We start from the raw sequence: 16,599 nt of genomic DNA on the forward strand, positions 1-16,599 counted from the left end.
ATCTGTCAAATGTTAAAGGACAATTCTCAAAGAAGAGGCTGAGAGAACTGCCGTAACTCTGCTTTGTGCTCAAATAGCTGTTGAAATACGTGATTATTTCTTTCTACGTATTTTGTTTTTTTACAAGAGTATAAGTAATTTAGATTTTAGTGGTGGTGGCTTGTAGTAAGAGAGTTCCTGTCTATCACTTTTTTTTTTTTTTAAAGTAATCTCTGCACCTGACATGGGGTTCGATCAAACTCACCACCCCAAAATCAAGAGTCACGTCCTCTACTGACTGAGCCAGCCAGGCGCCCCCTGTCTGTCACTTTTAGAACAGTGAAGAATTTTTAAACAATAGGACCTTGACATTCAGGGCATAACATTATCTTAGCTTGCAAAATAATCAACAAATTATACTTGAAGTGTATTGTGTCATTCAGTTTAGTTTAAAAATAATAATACAGCACTTAGCTACCCCCCAACAAAAACCATCTAGACACACATGCACCCCGATCACCAAAAACTAAAAATGTTTTTCTCACAAGAATGACCGTTTTTACCAAGGATTGTTGAGTCTGAAATAAGGTATTACTGCATAAATATAATACAAAAATATAACATCTTGCAAATGGATTTGAGAATGAAAGTCTGTCATGCATGTATCCATAATAATCTATATCAACTAGAATATAGAAGTGGTTTTTGTATGTACAGTTGCTTGTTGTAAATGGTATTCATAAAGTCCTGTTTTATTATTACAAACATATTTATCTGTTAAATGGGAATAATAGTCCTACCTGCACCCAAAAGTGATCATGGGGATTTAAATTGGTTAATGTACACAAGAGCTTAGAATAGTGCTTAGTTTATAATAAGCACTCAGTGAGCAGTAGTTTTAATGAAGAGGATAACCGCTATTATTTCTGTTATTTAACCAAACTTCTAATGTTAGATGTTTTTTGTGCTTACATTAAATCTAATAGTCCTCTTGTAAATCTTTGAGCTTGTCAGTTGTATGTTTAAAAAGGGCTTACCCGTTTACACTGCCACCAAATGAAAGTATCTGTGTTTCCACGGTCTCATAAGGTATTTTTTTTTTTTAGCAGTGCAGCACTTGGCTGGCTCAGTCAGTGGAATGTGCGACNGAGAGAGAGGGAGACACAGAATCTGAAGCAGGCCCCAGGCTCTGAGCTGTCAGCAGAGAGCCTGATGTGGGGCTCAAATCCACAAACAACATGATCATAACCTGAGTTGAAGTTGGTACTCAACCAACTGAGCCACCAAGGCACCCCAGTAACATGCAAGTCTTGATCTCCAGATTGTGAGTTTGAACCCCACATTGGGTGTAGAAACTACTTAAAATCTTTTAGGGGGCCCTGGGAGGCTCAGTTGACTGGGCATCTGACTATTGGTCTCAGATTGGGTCTTGATCCCAGGGTTGTGAGTTCAAACCCCACATTGGTCTCTTCACTAGGTGTAAAGCCTGCTTAATTAATTAATTATAATTAAAATCTTAAAAGGAACTTTCCAAGGAAACTAGTTATTGGTCTGGATCACCCATTGATAAAGGATATACAATTGGGGATATAACAAACAACATCTCGTTATGAGAATTAAATGAAATCATGCATTTAAAGTGCATAGTTCATGGGGCACCTGAGTGATTCAGTCAGTTAAGAGTCTGACTTTGGCTTAGGTCATGATCTCACCGTTGGTGGGTTCGAGCCCCGCATCCGGCTCTGTGCTGACAGCTCAGAGCCTGGAGCCTGCTTCAGATTCTGTGTGTGTTTTTCTCCCTCTGCCCCTCCCCTGCTCTCACTCACTCTCTCTCAGAAATAAATATTTCAAAAAATAAAGTGCTTAGCATGAAAAATAAAATGCTTAGTTAGCATGATGCTTGCCACGTTGTAAGCATTATTAATACAACTAGAGATGAGAAGGGGAAATAGACTTCATAAGTGGTTTGGGTTGGGGGACAAATAATTTTTATTTTTTTTAACAAATATACTAAAGAATCATGTAGTACTGCCAGCATTGGATGAAATCCTGGGCCACAAGTCTGCACACTCCTTGGCAGGTGCTTTTGTGATAGCAGAGCCTGTCATTTTGCCTTTATTGTTTACTGTGACCCCCATGTTATCTGCAAAATAGAAAAACACATCATCGGAGCGCCTGGGTAGCTCAGTCAGTTAAGCATCTGACTTCGGCTCAGGTCATGAGCCTGCTTCAGATTCTGTGTCTCCCTCTTTCTCTGCCCCTCCTTCATTCATGCTTTGTCTCTCAAAAATAAAAACATTAAAAAAAGAAAAATACCTCTCTGGTATGACTTTCATTGACAAATTACCACTGCTGGTTGTACCTTCTTTCTGAACTCTGGTTTGCCTTTCTTCACTGTGGCCCTCACTGTGTCACCCACAATAGCAGCAAAAAGTCTGTTCAGTCGTCACTTGATCCCCTTCATAGAGATGATACATAGTTTTTTAGTTTCTGTATTGTTAGCACAGTTGACCGTGGCTCCTACTAGAAGACCCAGTGAAATCTGGAATTTTACACTGGAGGACCCATCCACATCTCCTCACTTCAGCATCTTAAATGCCAGAAAGGAACCCATGCATGTGTGTTTTGTTTTTTTGCCCTTTTGGGTTTTTTTTTGTTTTGCTTTTTTTAAGTTTATTCTTTTGAGAGAGTGAGAGAGAGAGCAAGCAAGCAGGGGAGGGGCAGAGAGAGAATCCCATGCAGGCTTTGCACTGTCAGCATAGAGCCTGATGCAGGGCTTGAACTTCTGAACTGTGAGATCATGGTCCAAGCTGAAACCAAGAGTCAGACACTTAACTAGCTAAGCCACCCAGGCCCCCCCGGCCCCCCATGAGTAGTTTTTAAAGCAAATACTAAAATTATAGATCTCTAATCATTTAATATGGAGAGTTTTTCTCACTACATAACTTCAGCTACTGAGATCCTTTATAGTCTAAATATTATTTCTCTGATTCTGTTCATCTTTGATGTTGTCTTTTTACTTTCAAATATATACATTTCAGAGTTTATAAATCACGTGTATACTGTTTTTATTGCTTTCCCAACTATAAACATCTGCTTAGAAAGTAACCATGTTCTGTAGAAAATTAATATAAATTGCTTACTTCATAGCAATTGATCTCAGAAGGCAGGTAGCTGACCTAGTTTTATTGTGGGTATTTATAGACTTTTGGTTTTCCATAAATAATTTATTTCCTTATTGGTTTCTAATTAGTCTCTACCTTTATTTACAAGTAAAAATCATAAATCCTCATTTTTTTTAAAGTTCGTTAATAAGTAGATTTTGATTAAACTTTGAATTACTTGAAACACACCCTATATCTTGCCATACCAAGATTACGGCTGATTAATACTTTTTTTCTCTTAACATTTCTAAAAGTACTTAATAAAAATTTGAGGTACGATTGACCCTTGAACAGTACAGGGGTTAGGGGCACCAATCCCCATACAGTTATTAAAAATTCATGTATAACCTTTGACTGCCTAAAACCTTAACTACTACTAGCATGCTCCTCATAGGAAGCCTCACCAACAACAGTCAATTAACATTTGTCCGTTGTATATATTACATCCTGTGTTCTTCTAGTAACACCTAACTTTCCTTAAATTTTTTTGATATATCAAGGCTACATGGTTTGTCTTTTGTTGTTGTTGTTGTTAATGTTTGTTACTTATTTTGAGAGAGCTAGTCGGGGAGAGGTATAGAGAGAATCCCAGGCAGACTCCATGCCTAGCATGGAACCCAGCATGGGACTCAGTCTCATGACCATGAGATCATGACCCAAGCCAAAATCAAGAGTCAGATGCTCAACTGACTGAGCCACCCAGGTGCCCCTCATCTGTTTTTTCAAATTATCACAGATGTCCAAAAAATTGTCCTACTTAAGATTTTTATTTTTATTATTTTTAAAATTATTTTTAATGTTTTATTTATTTTTGAGAGAGACGGAGCACATGTTGGGGACGGGCAGAGAGAGAGGGGGAGACAAAGAATCCGAATCAGGCTGCAGGCTCTGAGTTGTCAGCGCAGAACCCAATGAGGGGCATGAGCCCACAAACTGTGAGATCATGACCTGAGCCACAGTTGGTCACTCAACTGACTGAGCCACCCAGGTGCCCCAAGATTTTTATTTTTAAGTGATCTCCACATCCACTGTGGGGCTCAAACTCACAGCCCTCAGATCAAGAGCAAGCTCTACTGACTGAGCCCGCCTGCCCTCTGACTCTGACTCAATTTTGTATTTCGAGCATAGCATCAGTAATTTTGATAATTATTACCCTTAATTTCTTTTATCACCAGGATTCTTCTCACATTATTTTCTTTTTTTTTTTTTCCTGTCCCCTCCCCTTCTCACATTATTTTCAAAAGTATTTTGTTTCCTAAACATTTACTGAGTAATTTCTACATGTTGGCTACTTACACTAGGCATAGGAGTTCAAAGTAAATGATACTGATATTCTCTTCAATGATTTCAGTCTATTGAATGTCTTAAAAAATTAAGTTTCTTTTTATTTATTTCGAGAAAGAACTAACAAGTGGGGGAGGAGAAGAGAGAGGGAGAGAGAAAATCCCAAGCAGACTCCTTCCTCTCAGCGCAGAGCCTCATGTGGGGCTTTAGCTCACAAACCATGAGATCATGACCTGAGCTGAAGTCAGACGTTTGACTGAGCCACCCAGGTTCCCCTTAAATGCTAAAAATTTTTAAATGGAAATCCTTAAAACAATATGTCTTAAAAAACAAAAAAAACCAAAATGTCTTAAACATCTTCCTGCATTCTTCTTCCAAGTAAACTGAACCGTCTTAATTTTTTTCATTGTGAGTTGCATTTATCATATGAACATTCACTGTTTTCATTTTTGTTAATCAGTCTCTCATGCTGCCAGCTATCACTTTTTGTGCTTGTTAATAGGGTACTGTCTCTTTAAACTTCCATCTTTCTTATAATTTATTCCTGATTTGTTTGGGACTGCTTCTTCACATGTCCAGTTTGGTTATTCCTATTTAAAGACCTGAATAATGGGCCGCCTGGATGGTTCAGTTGGTTAAGTTCCAACTCCACTTAGGTCATGATCTCACTGTTCACAGGTTTGAGTCCCCTGTTGGTCTCTGTGCTGACAGCTCAGAGCCTGGAGCCTGCTTCACATTCTGTGTGTCTGTCTCTGTCTCTGTCTTTCTCTCTCTCTCTCTGTCTCTCTCTCTCTCTCTCTCTCTCTCTCTCTCTCTCTCTCTCTCTCTCTCTCTCTCTCTCTCCCCCTTCCCCTCGTGCGCATGCTTCCCCCCCCCCAAATAAATGAAAACATTAAAAAAAAAGATCTCACTAATGGCCTTGGGGTGAATAGGTGGGTATAGTAAATCTGATTATATAACTCCATAAGCTTCTTAGGTACACAAGTAAAAATGGATTCTGACTAAGGTATTTTCAGCTTCATTATCATTTTTTTAATATTATTTTGAGAGAGAGAATCTCAAGCAGGCTTCGTGCTGTCAGCACAGAGTCCAACACAGGCTTGATCTCAGGAAGCTTGAGATAATGCCTTGAGCCAAAATCAAGAGCCAGATGCTCAACCGACTGAGCCACCCAGGTGCCCCAACTTCATTATCATTTTAAGGACTTTATTGTAGTTCTTATCTGTTTAGTTTCTTTGAATGTTATATTGGTAGTCATACTTTTTAAATTTCAGTAAAAACTATGACAAAATGCAAAAGGCCATATTTTATATTTGTTCCATTTGTGTGAAATGTCCAGGATAGGCAAATCTGTAGAAATAGAAAGTGGTTTAGTGGTTGCCAGGGGTTGGAGGAAAGGGAGAATGGAGAATGATAGCGAGTGGGTACGGAGATTGGGGGTGGGGGGAGTGATACAGATATTCTGGAATTAGATAGTCATTATGGTTGAACAACTTTGTAAGTATACTGAAAACCACAGAATTCAACACTTTAAAAAAATTTTTTTTAATGTTTTATTTATTTCCGAGAGTGAGAGAGACAGCGTGAGCAGGGGAGGGGCAGAGAGAGAGGGAGACACAAAATCTGAAACAGGCTCCAGGCTCTGAGCTAGCTGTCAGCACAGAGCCCAGCACAGGGCTCGAACCCATGAACTGTAAAACCATGACCTGAGCCGAAGTCAGACGCTTAACCAACTGAGCCACCCAATTGCCCCTGAATTTTACACTTCAAAAGAATGGATGTTCTGTGAATTATATCTCAAGTTTTAAAAATCTAAATGAGGGGTCCCTGGGTGGCTTAGTCAGTTAAGCGTCCGACTTTCACTTAGGTCATGATCTCGCGGTTCGTGGGTTCGAGCCCCGCGTCGGGCTCTGTGCTGACTGCCAGCTCAGAGCCTGGAGCCTGTTTCAGTCTGTGACTCCCTCTCTCTCTGACCCTCCCCTGCTCACGCTGTCTCACTCTCTCTGTCTCCTAGAAATAAATAAAACATTTAAAAAATTAAAAAAAAAAAATCTAAATGAAACATTTTTCTAAGAGACCATTCAAAACATATTCTGAGTTGGTTGCTTTCTAAATCTATACTTTTACTTTTGTCCTTTATTCATTGGTTTACATTTTGAGTCTCTCAAATATAATTTATTTACAGTGAAAACATAATTTGTATTTTCCTTAGGGAAAATATATATGCAGTTGTGGATTAAATGAAAATTTAGATAATACATGTTTTTAAAGAAAAAACAAGTTTTCTTTACTTTAGATATTGATCCACTCTAACTGTAGGTATTAAAGAACAAACATATGAATCTAAATATCTAAATTTTAAGGACTGTCATTTTAATAGGAAAGACAAGCAACAATTAAAACTAAAAACAAACCACCAAACTCTATTATTTTGCATTTTTCTTCATTAAGCATAAATTGCAACATCTTTTTTTTTCCTTAGTTTCTCAAGTTGGTTTCCCTTTTTTTTTTTTACATACTTTATTGTCAAGTTGGTTTCCATATAACACCCAATGCTCATCCCCACAAGTGCCCTCCCCCCTGCCCATCACCTCCCTTCCCCTCTCCCCCACTCCCATCAGCCCTCAGTTTGTTCTCAGCATTCAAGAGTCTCTCATGGTTTGCCTCTCTCCCTTTCCCCCACCATTTCCCCCCTTCTTCTCCCCCTTGTTCCTCCGTCAAGTTCCTCCTAATCCTCCTATATGTGCAAACATATGATATTTGTCCTTCTCTGCCTGACTTATTTCGCTCAGCATAACACCCTCAAGGTCCATCCATGTTGCTACACATGGACAGATTTCATGGTTTCTCATTGCCATGTAGTATTCCATGGTATAGATAAACCACATCTTCTTGATCCATTCGTCCGTTGATGGACACTTAGGCTCCTTCCACGTTTTAGCTATTGTGGAGAGTGCTGCTATGAACATTGGGGTACATGTGCCCCTATGCGTCAGCCCTCCTGTATCCCTTGGGTAAATTCCTAGCAGTGCTACTGCTGGGTCATAGGGGAGTTCTGTTGTTAATGCAGCATCTTTTTAAAGTGTAAATTATATAATTATATATTGCCTCATGAGTTTTGTTTTCGTTACTTGTTTTATTTCATTTTGATTGTTTTTATATGTAATTTTCTGTTTTTGTGATTTGTTCTATGTAACGTTTTCAGTATTTAAAAATTTTAACAACTTCGTAAGTAATATGTTGTTGTGATGTTTGAAAATGAGTAATTCCTTTAGTCTGTAAGTTTTTAAGCACGTTTTTATGTTTTTATTTTTAGGCTATGGAGTTACTAGTAGAGAAGGCAATTAGTAGTGCTTCTAGTCCTCAGAGCCCTGGAGATGCACTGAGAAGAGTTTTTGAATGCATTTCTTCAGGGATTATTCTTAAAGGTAAGTTTTGTTTCATTTTTAACGTTTGTGCGTTTGAGAGTTGAATAAGAACTCTTATTACAAATAGATAATACTAATGCCATTTTTCCCTTTGGTGATTGTTTGCAGGTAGTCCTGGCCTTCTGGATCCTTGTGAAAAGGATCCGTTTGATACCTTGGCAACAATGACTGACCAACAGCGTGAAGACATCACTTCTAGTGCACAGGTACCAGTGTATTCCTATTCCCAAAGCTTTGTTGGGTCACTGCTCTTAAGGTTTTTTGTGTTTTGTTTTTTAATGTTCATTCATTTTATTTTTATTTTTGAGAGAGAGAGAGAGATAATCTCCAACAGGCTTCGCACTGTGAGTGCTGAGCCCTATGTGGGGCTTGAGCTAACGAACTATGAGATATGACCTGAGCCGAAACCAAGAGTCAGATGTTTAACTGACTGAGCCACCCAGGCGCCCCAAGGTTTTGTCTTTTTTGTAATTGTCCTTTAGAAGAAATCACTGTAAGTTCTAATTAGTGGGGTGTCTGGGTAGCTCAGTCATTTCAGCACCCAGCTCTTGATTTCACCTCAGGTCATGATCCCAGAGTCATGGTATTGAGCCCTGTGGCAGTATTAATGCTGAGCATGGGGTCTCCTTAAGGTGTTCTCTCTCTCTCTCTCTCTCTCTCTCTCTCTCTCTCTCTGCCTCTGCCTCCCATGTTCTCTCTCTCAAATTTAAAAAATAAATAAACACACACGTACATACATAGATAAATTTTAGTTAATTATCATACAATGCAATATTGGTTTCAGGAATAGAATTTAGTAATTCATCACAGACATACAACACCCAGTGCCCATCATAAGTGCCTTCCTAATACCCATCACCCATCTACCTCCATCAGTGGTCAGTTTGTTGTCTATTGTTAAGAGTGTTTATATGGTTTGCTTCCCTCTCTTTTTTTCTTTTCCTCCTATATGTTCATTTGCTTTGTTTCTTAAATTCCACATATGAGTGAAATCATATGGTATTTATCTTTTTCTGACTGACTTTGCTTGGCCTAATATACTCTAGCTCCATCCACACTGCAGATGGCAAGCTTTCATTCTTCTTTTTATACTTTAGAACTTTTTCTTTAATATATATTTTTGAGAGAAAGGGGAAAAATACACACACAGAAGCAGGGGAGGGGCAGAGAGAAAGGGAGCCAGGATCCCAAGCAGGCTCTACACATCCAGCACAGAGCCCAGCTTGAGGCTCGAACTCAGGAACCACGAGATCATGACCTGAGCTGAAACCAAGATTCGGACACTTAACTGAGCGCATGTACCACTTTGAATCTTTCTTGTTGTATCCTTTCTGTAAATACCTAGTAGTGCAATAGCTTGATTGTAGGATAGTTCTATTTTTAATTTTGGGGGGAACCTCCACAGTTTTTCAGAGTGGCTGCACCAGTTTGCATTCCCACCAAGAGTATAAGAGGTTCTCCACATCCTCACCAACACCTGTTGTTTCTTGTGTTTAGTTTTAGCCATTCTGACAGGTGAGGTGCTATCTTTTCGTGGTTTTGACTTGTATTTCCCCGATGATGAGTGATGTTGAACATATTTTCATGTGTTAGTCATCATGATATCTTCTTTGGAATGTATAATATTTTTTTGTGCTTCTTTAGTAAGCCCTTGGAGGAGATATAATTTAAACTAGATTTCACTAATGTAATCGTAAATTGCATTATTCTAACTATAATGTAAAAGTCAAAGAAAGTGTATTATATAAATATAAAAATATCTCTATATAACAGGGCACCTAGATGGCTCAGTCAATTGTTAAGCAGCTGACTTCTGTTCAGGTCATGATCTGACAGTTCATGATTTCAAGCTTCGTATCAGGTTCTGTGCTGACAGCTCAGAGCCTGGAGCCTGCTTTGGATTCTGTGTGCATATCTCTCTCTTTGCCCCTCCCTTGCTCACTCTCTGTCTCTTAAAAAAAAATGAATAAACATAAAAGATTTTTAAAAACCCTTTATTTTCAGTGTCTTATTAAATCTGAGTATTAGGTTATATAGCATGATCAATATAGGAACTGTTTGTGTCCTCAGGTTTTAAGAAGTGCTCTGCTGGGGCGTTATGGTAGTAATTACTATAATTTTGCCTCCCCTGCCACTGGAAAGGCTGTCTAATGTAGTTAATTAAAAATGTAGTCTCTAGAGTCAAGATTCTCTGGGTTTGAATACAAGCTCTACCATCTCCTCTATAAAATCAAGACCAAAGCAGTATCTGTCTCAAGCAGGATTCTTGGGAGGATTAAATGAGTTAATGTATATAACTGTATTAACAGTATCTGGTATATGGAAGGATCCTAATAAATGTTAGCTGTTATCATTATCAGCTAACTGTTTTATTAGGAGAATTACGGAAAGAAAAACTATGTGAACCTAATGAATGAAAAAAAATTCTAAACTATTGTTTTCCTTTTTTTAATTGCAAAAATGTACTAAGAGAAGAAAAGGCAACTAGCTATGAACAGTAATACTTTAAGACCTAAGACATGAAGTTGTTGGACTGAAGTTCTTGATTTGTTGTCTCTTTTGGCAAGGATAAGAATTTGGAAGATGTCAAGATTAAAGTAAATTGTGTCAAAAGTATATTAAGGGATAATTGGTAATAATAGAACCTTATGAATATCGTAACATACTTTTTATGATTACTAATTCGTGTGTATTAGACAAGTTCGGTTTTTATTTGTCTGGGTTTTTTTGGGATGAAGGTAGTTACCCTAAGTGGCTTTCTTTCTTTCTTCCTTGGTACTTAAAGAAGGAATTACTTATAAATTCTAAGGGAAAGGAAATTTAGGGTTAGGAGCAGGGCATTCGAAAACTAATAGAATTCACATTTGAAAGGCCTTTTTTTTAAAAATGTGACTTTGAAGAAGGTGGTCTGGCTTTAAGAGGTAGTGACAGATATCCTTGTTAATAGTGAAGGAGTTAACTGCATTACTCCATTTCTGTAACATTCATAAAATGACGTAAATACAGAGATGGAGAACAGAGTAGTGGTTCCTAGGAGTTTGGGATGGGGGTAGGGATTATTACGGCTATAAAGGAAGTCTTACTAAGGTGATGGTACAGTTTAATATTTTGATTGTGATGTGGCTGTACAAAGCTATGCATATGACAAAATTGCATAGAGCTACACACACACATAAGAGTATATATTATAACTGGTAAAGCCTGAATAAGCTGTGTAAGTTATACCCTTATTTTTCTGAGTAGCATGTACTAGCATCCATATTAAGAATTTTTTAAGTTTATTTTTGAGAGAGCAAGCAGGGGAGGGGGGCATAAAGGGAGAAAGAGAATCCCAAGCAGGCCCTACACTGTTAACAAAGAGCTCGACACAGGTCATGACCTAAGCCGAAATCGAGTCAGACACCCAACCACCTGAGCCACCCAGGTGCCCCCTCCCCCTTTTAAGTTTATTTTAGAGAGAGAGAGAGTGAGGGGAGAGGGATAGAAGAAAAGAATCTTAAGCAAGCTCCACACTTGTATGGAGCCTGATGTGGGGGGCTTGATATGGGAACCCTGGGATCATGACCTGAGCCAAAACCAAGAGTCGGATGCTCAACAGGCAAACCCCCATGTTAATAATTCTATTCCTCCCTTTGTTTCTGTCTGGGTCTTTTCCTCCTCTTTTTACCCGTAATGCTTATCTTTATAATAATAATGTATATTTCTGTAGTCTTATTCTTCAGTGATCCTTTTCAAGTTGCTTCTGCAACATACAGCCTTGGTCATCTATTTAAATCCCTTTCTATAGGTGTTAACCATTCCCTCTCAGAAGAGGAATTATAAAGTGAACTTTAAATCTTCTTTGATGATACTTTAAAATTTCAAGATGTCTTTGTATGGGAATTATTTCAGTATCAAACCTCAAATTTTGCTTGCCACTAAATAATTGCCAGTTATGTGGCAGAATTCCCTCATGTTAAATGTTAGAAATACATAGAAATCACATACAGAACAAGAGGCTTTAAGATGCTCATTCTAGGGGCACCTGAGTGGCTCGATGGGTTAAGCGTTCGACTTCAGCTCAGGTCATGACCTCATGGTTCGTGGGTTCAAGCCCCACATCGGGCTCTGTGCTGACAGCTAGCTCAGAGCCTTGGAGCCTCCCTCTCTCTCTGACCCTCCCCTGCTCACGCTGTCTCTCTCTCTCAGAAATAAACAAAACATTAAAAAAACAATTTTTTTTAAAGATGCTCATTCTAGCCTCAGATGCTGTCTTAGTTTTACTTACTAGAGTATTCCTTTATTTAGAAACCCCTAGTATGTTTCTAGGGATGCCTGCGTGGCTCACTCAGCTTTAAGTGTTTGACTCTTGATCTTACAGTTCAGCTCTTCATCTCAGGGTCGTGAGTTCTGACCCTACATTGAGCATCATGCTGGATGTGAAACCTACTTAGAGAAAGAGAGAAACTCTATTATTAGAATAGTCTGGTGATTAGCAGCAGTATCCCTATGGTAGAAATGTATTTTGAGAGCGACAGCATGAGCGGGGAAGGAGCAGAGACAGAGGGGAAGAAAGAGAATCCCAAGCAGGCTCTGTGCTACTTGCACAGAGCCTGACGCAGGGCTCGATCCCACAAACCATGGGATCATGACCTGAGCCAAAACCAAGAGTCCGATACTTAACTGACTGAGCCACCCAGATGCCCCTAAAGTTTTTTTTTTTGTTTTTTTTTTTTAATTTTTTAGAGAGAGAATGTACAGTTGTGAGCCATGAGCAGGGAAGGGACAGAGACTGAGGGAGAGAGAAAATCCCAAGCAGGCTCCACACTAACAGTACAGAGCCTGATGCAGGGCTTGAACTCATGAACCATGACTGGAGCCAAAACCAAGAGTCAGACTCTTAATCAACTGAGCCACCTGGGCGCCCTATGATAGAAATGTATTGATATTCATTATTGTATACCAGATATCTTTGGATATTCTCTGTTAATACAGAAAGAAACATTACTCTTTATCTTTCATAAGTCTCTCTCAATAAAGAATTTGTATTCTATTATGGTAAATATTCCTAGTTCTTACTTCAGAAAGCTGCCTTATAGCTTAAAGGAGATAAGAGAAGCACCCACTACCAGTGAAAATCCAGAATTAGAAACGAAATAGAATCCCATATCAAGTCCTTATTAACACAGATGATTTGGGGACTTTCCGGATTTCAAAAGCCGATATAATGTGGCACAAAGTTCTAAGGAACTGAAATTGTATAATCAGCAAAAGTTTTAGAATAGTAAATTCTCACACAGATGATTATAACCAACACAGTATCTCAGATGAAGAAAGTAAACAGATATTAAAAATATTCTCAGTAGCAGCCATTTCGAAAACAGTTTGACTCCTAGGTATATGTCCAAGGGAACTGAAAACATGTCCACACAGAAACTTGTACAGGAATGTTCATAGCAGCCTTATGCATAATTGCTAAAAAGTGGAGACATCCCAAATGCCCATCAGTTGGTGAATGAATAAACAAAGTATAATCTGTCCAGTGGAATATTATTTAGTCATTAAAAGGAATGAAATACTGATACATGCCACAACCATGGATTAAACTTAAAAACCTTATGCTAAGTGAAAGGAGCCAGACACAGAAGGCCATATAATACAGGAATCCATTTATATGAAATGTCCACAGTATGCAAATCTTGTAGACATAGAAAAGCAGATTAGTGGTTGTCACTACTTAAGGGTGGAAGGGTTGAAGAATGACTGTCATTGAGTCCTAGGGGTTTTGGGGGCGGTCAGGGGGAAGATTGTGTGAAAATGTTCTGACATTAGAGAGTGGTTACAGTTGAAGAACTTTGTAAGTATACTAAAAAACACTGAATTAGGGGCGCCTGGGTGGCTTAGTCGGTTGAGCATCCGACTTTCGCTTAGGTCACAATCTCGCGGTTCGTGGGTTCGAGCCCCGCATCGGGCTCTGTGCTGACTGCCAGCTCAGAGCCTGGAGCCTGTTTCAGTCTGTGACTCCCTCTCTCTCTGGCCCGCCCCTGCTCATGCTGTCTCTCTCTCCTAGAAATAAATAAAACATTAAAAAAATTAAAAACAACAACACTGAATTGTACATTTTAAAAGGGCGATTCTTAGGATGTGTTAATTATATCTCAAAAAAATAGACTGAGGTGCCTTGTCAATCGGTTAAGCTTCCCACTCTTGGTTTCAGGTCAGGTCGTGATCTCACAGTTAGTGAGTTTGAGTCCCGAGTCATCAGGGTCTGCACTGACAGCACAGTGTCTCTCTGTGTCTCTCCGTAGTCTGTCTCTATCTCTCCCTGTCTCTCTGTCTCTCTCTCTCAAAAATAAATAAATAAACGTTAAAAAAAAATAGTATAAGGGCGCTTGGATGGCCCACCGTCAGTTAAGCACCTGACTTCAGCTCAGGTCATGATCTCACATTTCATGAGTTTGAGCCCTACATCAAACTCTCTGCTGTAAGCACGAGCCATCTTTGGATCCTCTCTCTCCCTTCTTCTTTCCCCACACAAAGTAAACATTAAAAAAAAAAAGTCTGCACAGTTACATTGAAGGTTATAACCGTATAGTAAAATTTGCCATATATAATCAGATGGTTACATCTCCTTGAATTAGTTTAAGGGGTATATTTTCCCAGAAATTTGAGGAATAGATTATGTCTTGTGAAATCTTGTGACATTGATGCCTGACATATGTATGCCATGCATATATAACCATGTAGTGAAATTTTATTTTTAGTTCATGAGGTAGCAAGTTAAATGTCATTTTTGTAAATCTGGGGAAGTGTGTGTATGTATGTATGTGCAGGCTATACACATGGAAATATACACAGAAAAAATGCATGCAGCCTATACACAGAAAAAATGGGAAAATATGTGACTGTAAACCAAACAGGGATTTACGCCATGAGTGAGACATTTTCTTTTGCTGTATATTATTTCAAGGTTTAAAAAAATTTTAATGTTTATTTTTAGAGAATAACAGAGCACAGGCAGGAGAGGGACAGAGAGGGAGGGAGACACAGACTCTGAAGCAAGTTCCAGACCCTGAGGTGTCAGCACAGAGCCTCACGCAGGGTTGAACTCACAAACCCTGGGATCATGACCTGAGCTAAAGTTAGAAGCTTAACCCACTGAGCCAGCCAAGTGCCCCTCAAGATTTTTTTAAACAAACATAATACTGAATTTTTTTTTTAAGATTTATTTTTTAACTTAGGTTTTAAAAAGCAAAATAGCATGTGTACAGAAAAGCCTAAACATATAAACACAAGAACAGATGGAGTATTTCAGTTGTAAATATTATTCAAGTTATTTCATTAAATATGCCTTTTTATAAATTGTTACGTGGAAACATAAACCTAGTTAATGAATATTTTGGTCTTTAAAATTAACTCTTGAATTCTGACTCTTTTTGTTGCAGTTTGCATTGAGACTCCTTGCATTCCGCCAGATACACAAAGTTCTAGGCATGGATCCATTACCCCAAATGAGCCAACGTTTTAACATCCACAACAACAGGAAACGAAGAAGGGATAGCGATGGAGTTGATGGATTTGAAGCTGAGGGGAAAAAAGACAAAAAAGATTATGATAACTTTTAAAAAGTTTCTGTAAATCTGCAGTGTTAAAAACAACAGGTGCCCATTTGTTGGTTGTTTTTCATTCATGATAATGTCTACTTTGAAAAGTTTATCAAGAATTTAAAGAATTTCATGGAAGAACCAAGTTTTTCTGTGACATTAATATCTTAATGTACAGTGTTAGGTATTATATGAATGGAAAGACACCCCAAAAAAATTGTGCTCCAACTAGGGGGAAAACAGTGGTTCAGATTTTTTCCCCATGATTTTGGTTTTATTTACAGGTTGCCCTAGCTCCCCCTATTTTTGTGTCTTTTATTAACTAGTCTTATTAAATCTTTACTGTATTTAATGCAGTATTTGTGCTTCAGTTGCTATGTGTATTTTGATATTTTTATTTAGTTTTGTTTGCTCTTTGACACTAGATGTTACTTTGTGTTATAGATGATATCCTTTGCCCTTCTTAATATTTTACAGCAGTACGTTTTTTTGTAACGTGGAACTGCAGAATTTTTTCCTTTTGTTTTATTCTATATGTGATGGATTTCAACACAAAAAGTTATCCTGCCATTTAAGTGCTCAGAACTGAATGTTTCTGCAGATCTTGTGGCATTTGTCTCTAGTGTGATATATAAAGGTGTAATTAAGACAGATTTCTGTTAATCTAATCAAGTTTGCTGTTAGTTGTGCATTAGCAGTATAAAAGCTAATATATACTATATGGTCTTGCAACAGTTTTAAAGCCTCTGCATAATTGATAATAAAAATGCATGACATTTTTGTTTTTAATAGACTTTTAAAATTATAATTTTAGGTTTGACACGTAGATCTTTGTACAGTTGACTTTTTGACATAGCAAGGCCAAAAATAACTTTCTGAATATTTTTTTCTTCTGCATAAGTGGAAAGGGCATTTTTCATATATAAGTGGGCTAACCAATATTTTCAAAAGAACTTTATCATTGTGCAACTAACAACAATAACTAGCCCTTAATTATGACGACAGTTCCTTATTGGTGTGTGTGAGATTACTCTAGCAAACTATTACAGTGTAACACAGTTGAATGATTCCTCCCCCTGCCCATCACCCACATAATTTACAGTTCTCTTAATGGTGAGGTTGATAAAGTATTACTGATAAAAAATTAAGGTTATCTAAGGA

At 38.2% G+C, this 16,599-nt stretch overlaps 1 protein-coding gene and 1 pseudogene across 2 annotated transcripts in view; one reads left to right on the forward strand and one right to left on the reverse strand.

The window, feature by feature from the left end:
- Positions 1 to 15,808, forward strand: part of ZFR (zinc finger RNA binding protein) — an 85,476-nt gene extending 69,668 nt beyond the window's left edge. For both annotated transcript variants that reach the window (XM_077755830.1, XM_077755831.1), the window contains 3 exons: positions 7,744 to 7,855; positions 7,964 to 8,061; positions 15,280 to 15,808. In XM_077755830.1, the coding sequence (XP_077611956.1) occupies positions 7,744 to 7,855; positions 7,964 to 8,061; positions 15,280 to 15,459 (390 nt within the window). In that variant the 3' untranslated portion in view covers positions 15,460 to 15,808. The remainder of the gene's footprint in view (positions 1 to 7,743; positions 7,856 to 7,963; positions 8,062 to 15,279) is intronic.
- LOC144224711 (large ribosomal subunit protein uL14 pseudogene) lies at positions 1,998 to 3,465 on the reverse strand (annotated as a pseudogene).
- Positions 15,809 to 16,599: the final 791 nt, after the last annotated feature.

The sequence above is a fragment of the Crocuta crocuta genome, unplaced genomic scaffold (genome assembly GCF_008692635.1).
Source record: "Crocuta crocuta isolate KB4526 unplaced genomic scaffold, BGI_CrCroc_1.0 scaffold222, whole genome shotgun sequence".
Taxonomy (NCBI): domain Eukaryota; kingdom Metazoa; phylum Chordata; class Mammalia; order Carnivora; family Hyaenidae; genus Crocuta; species Crocuta crocuta.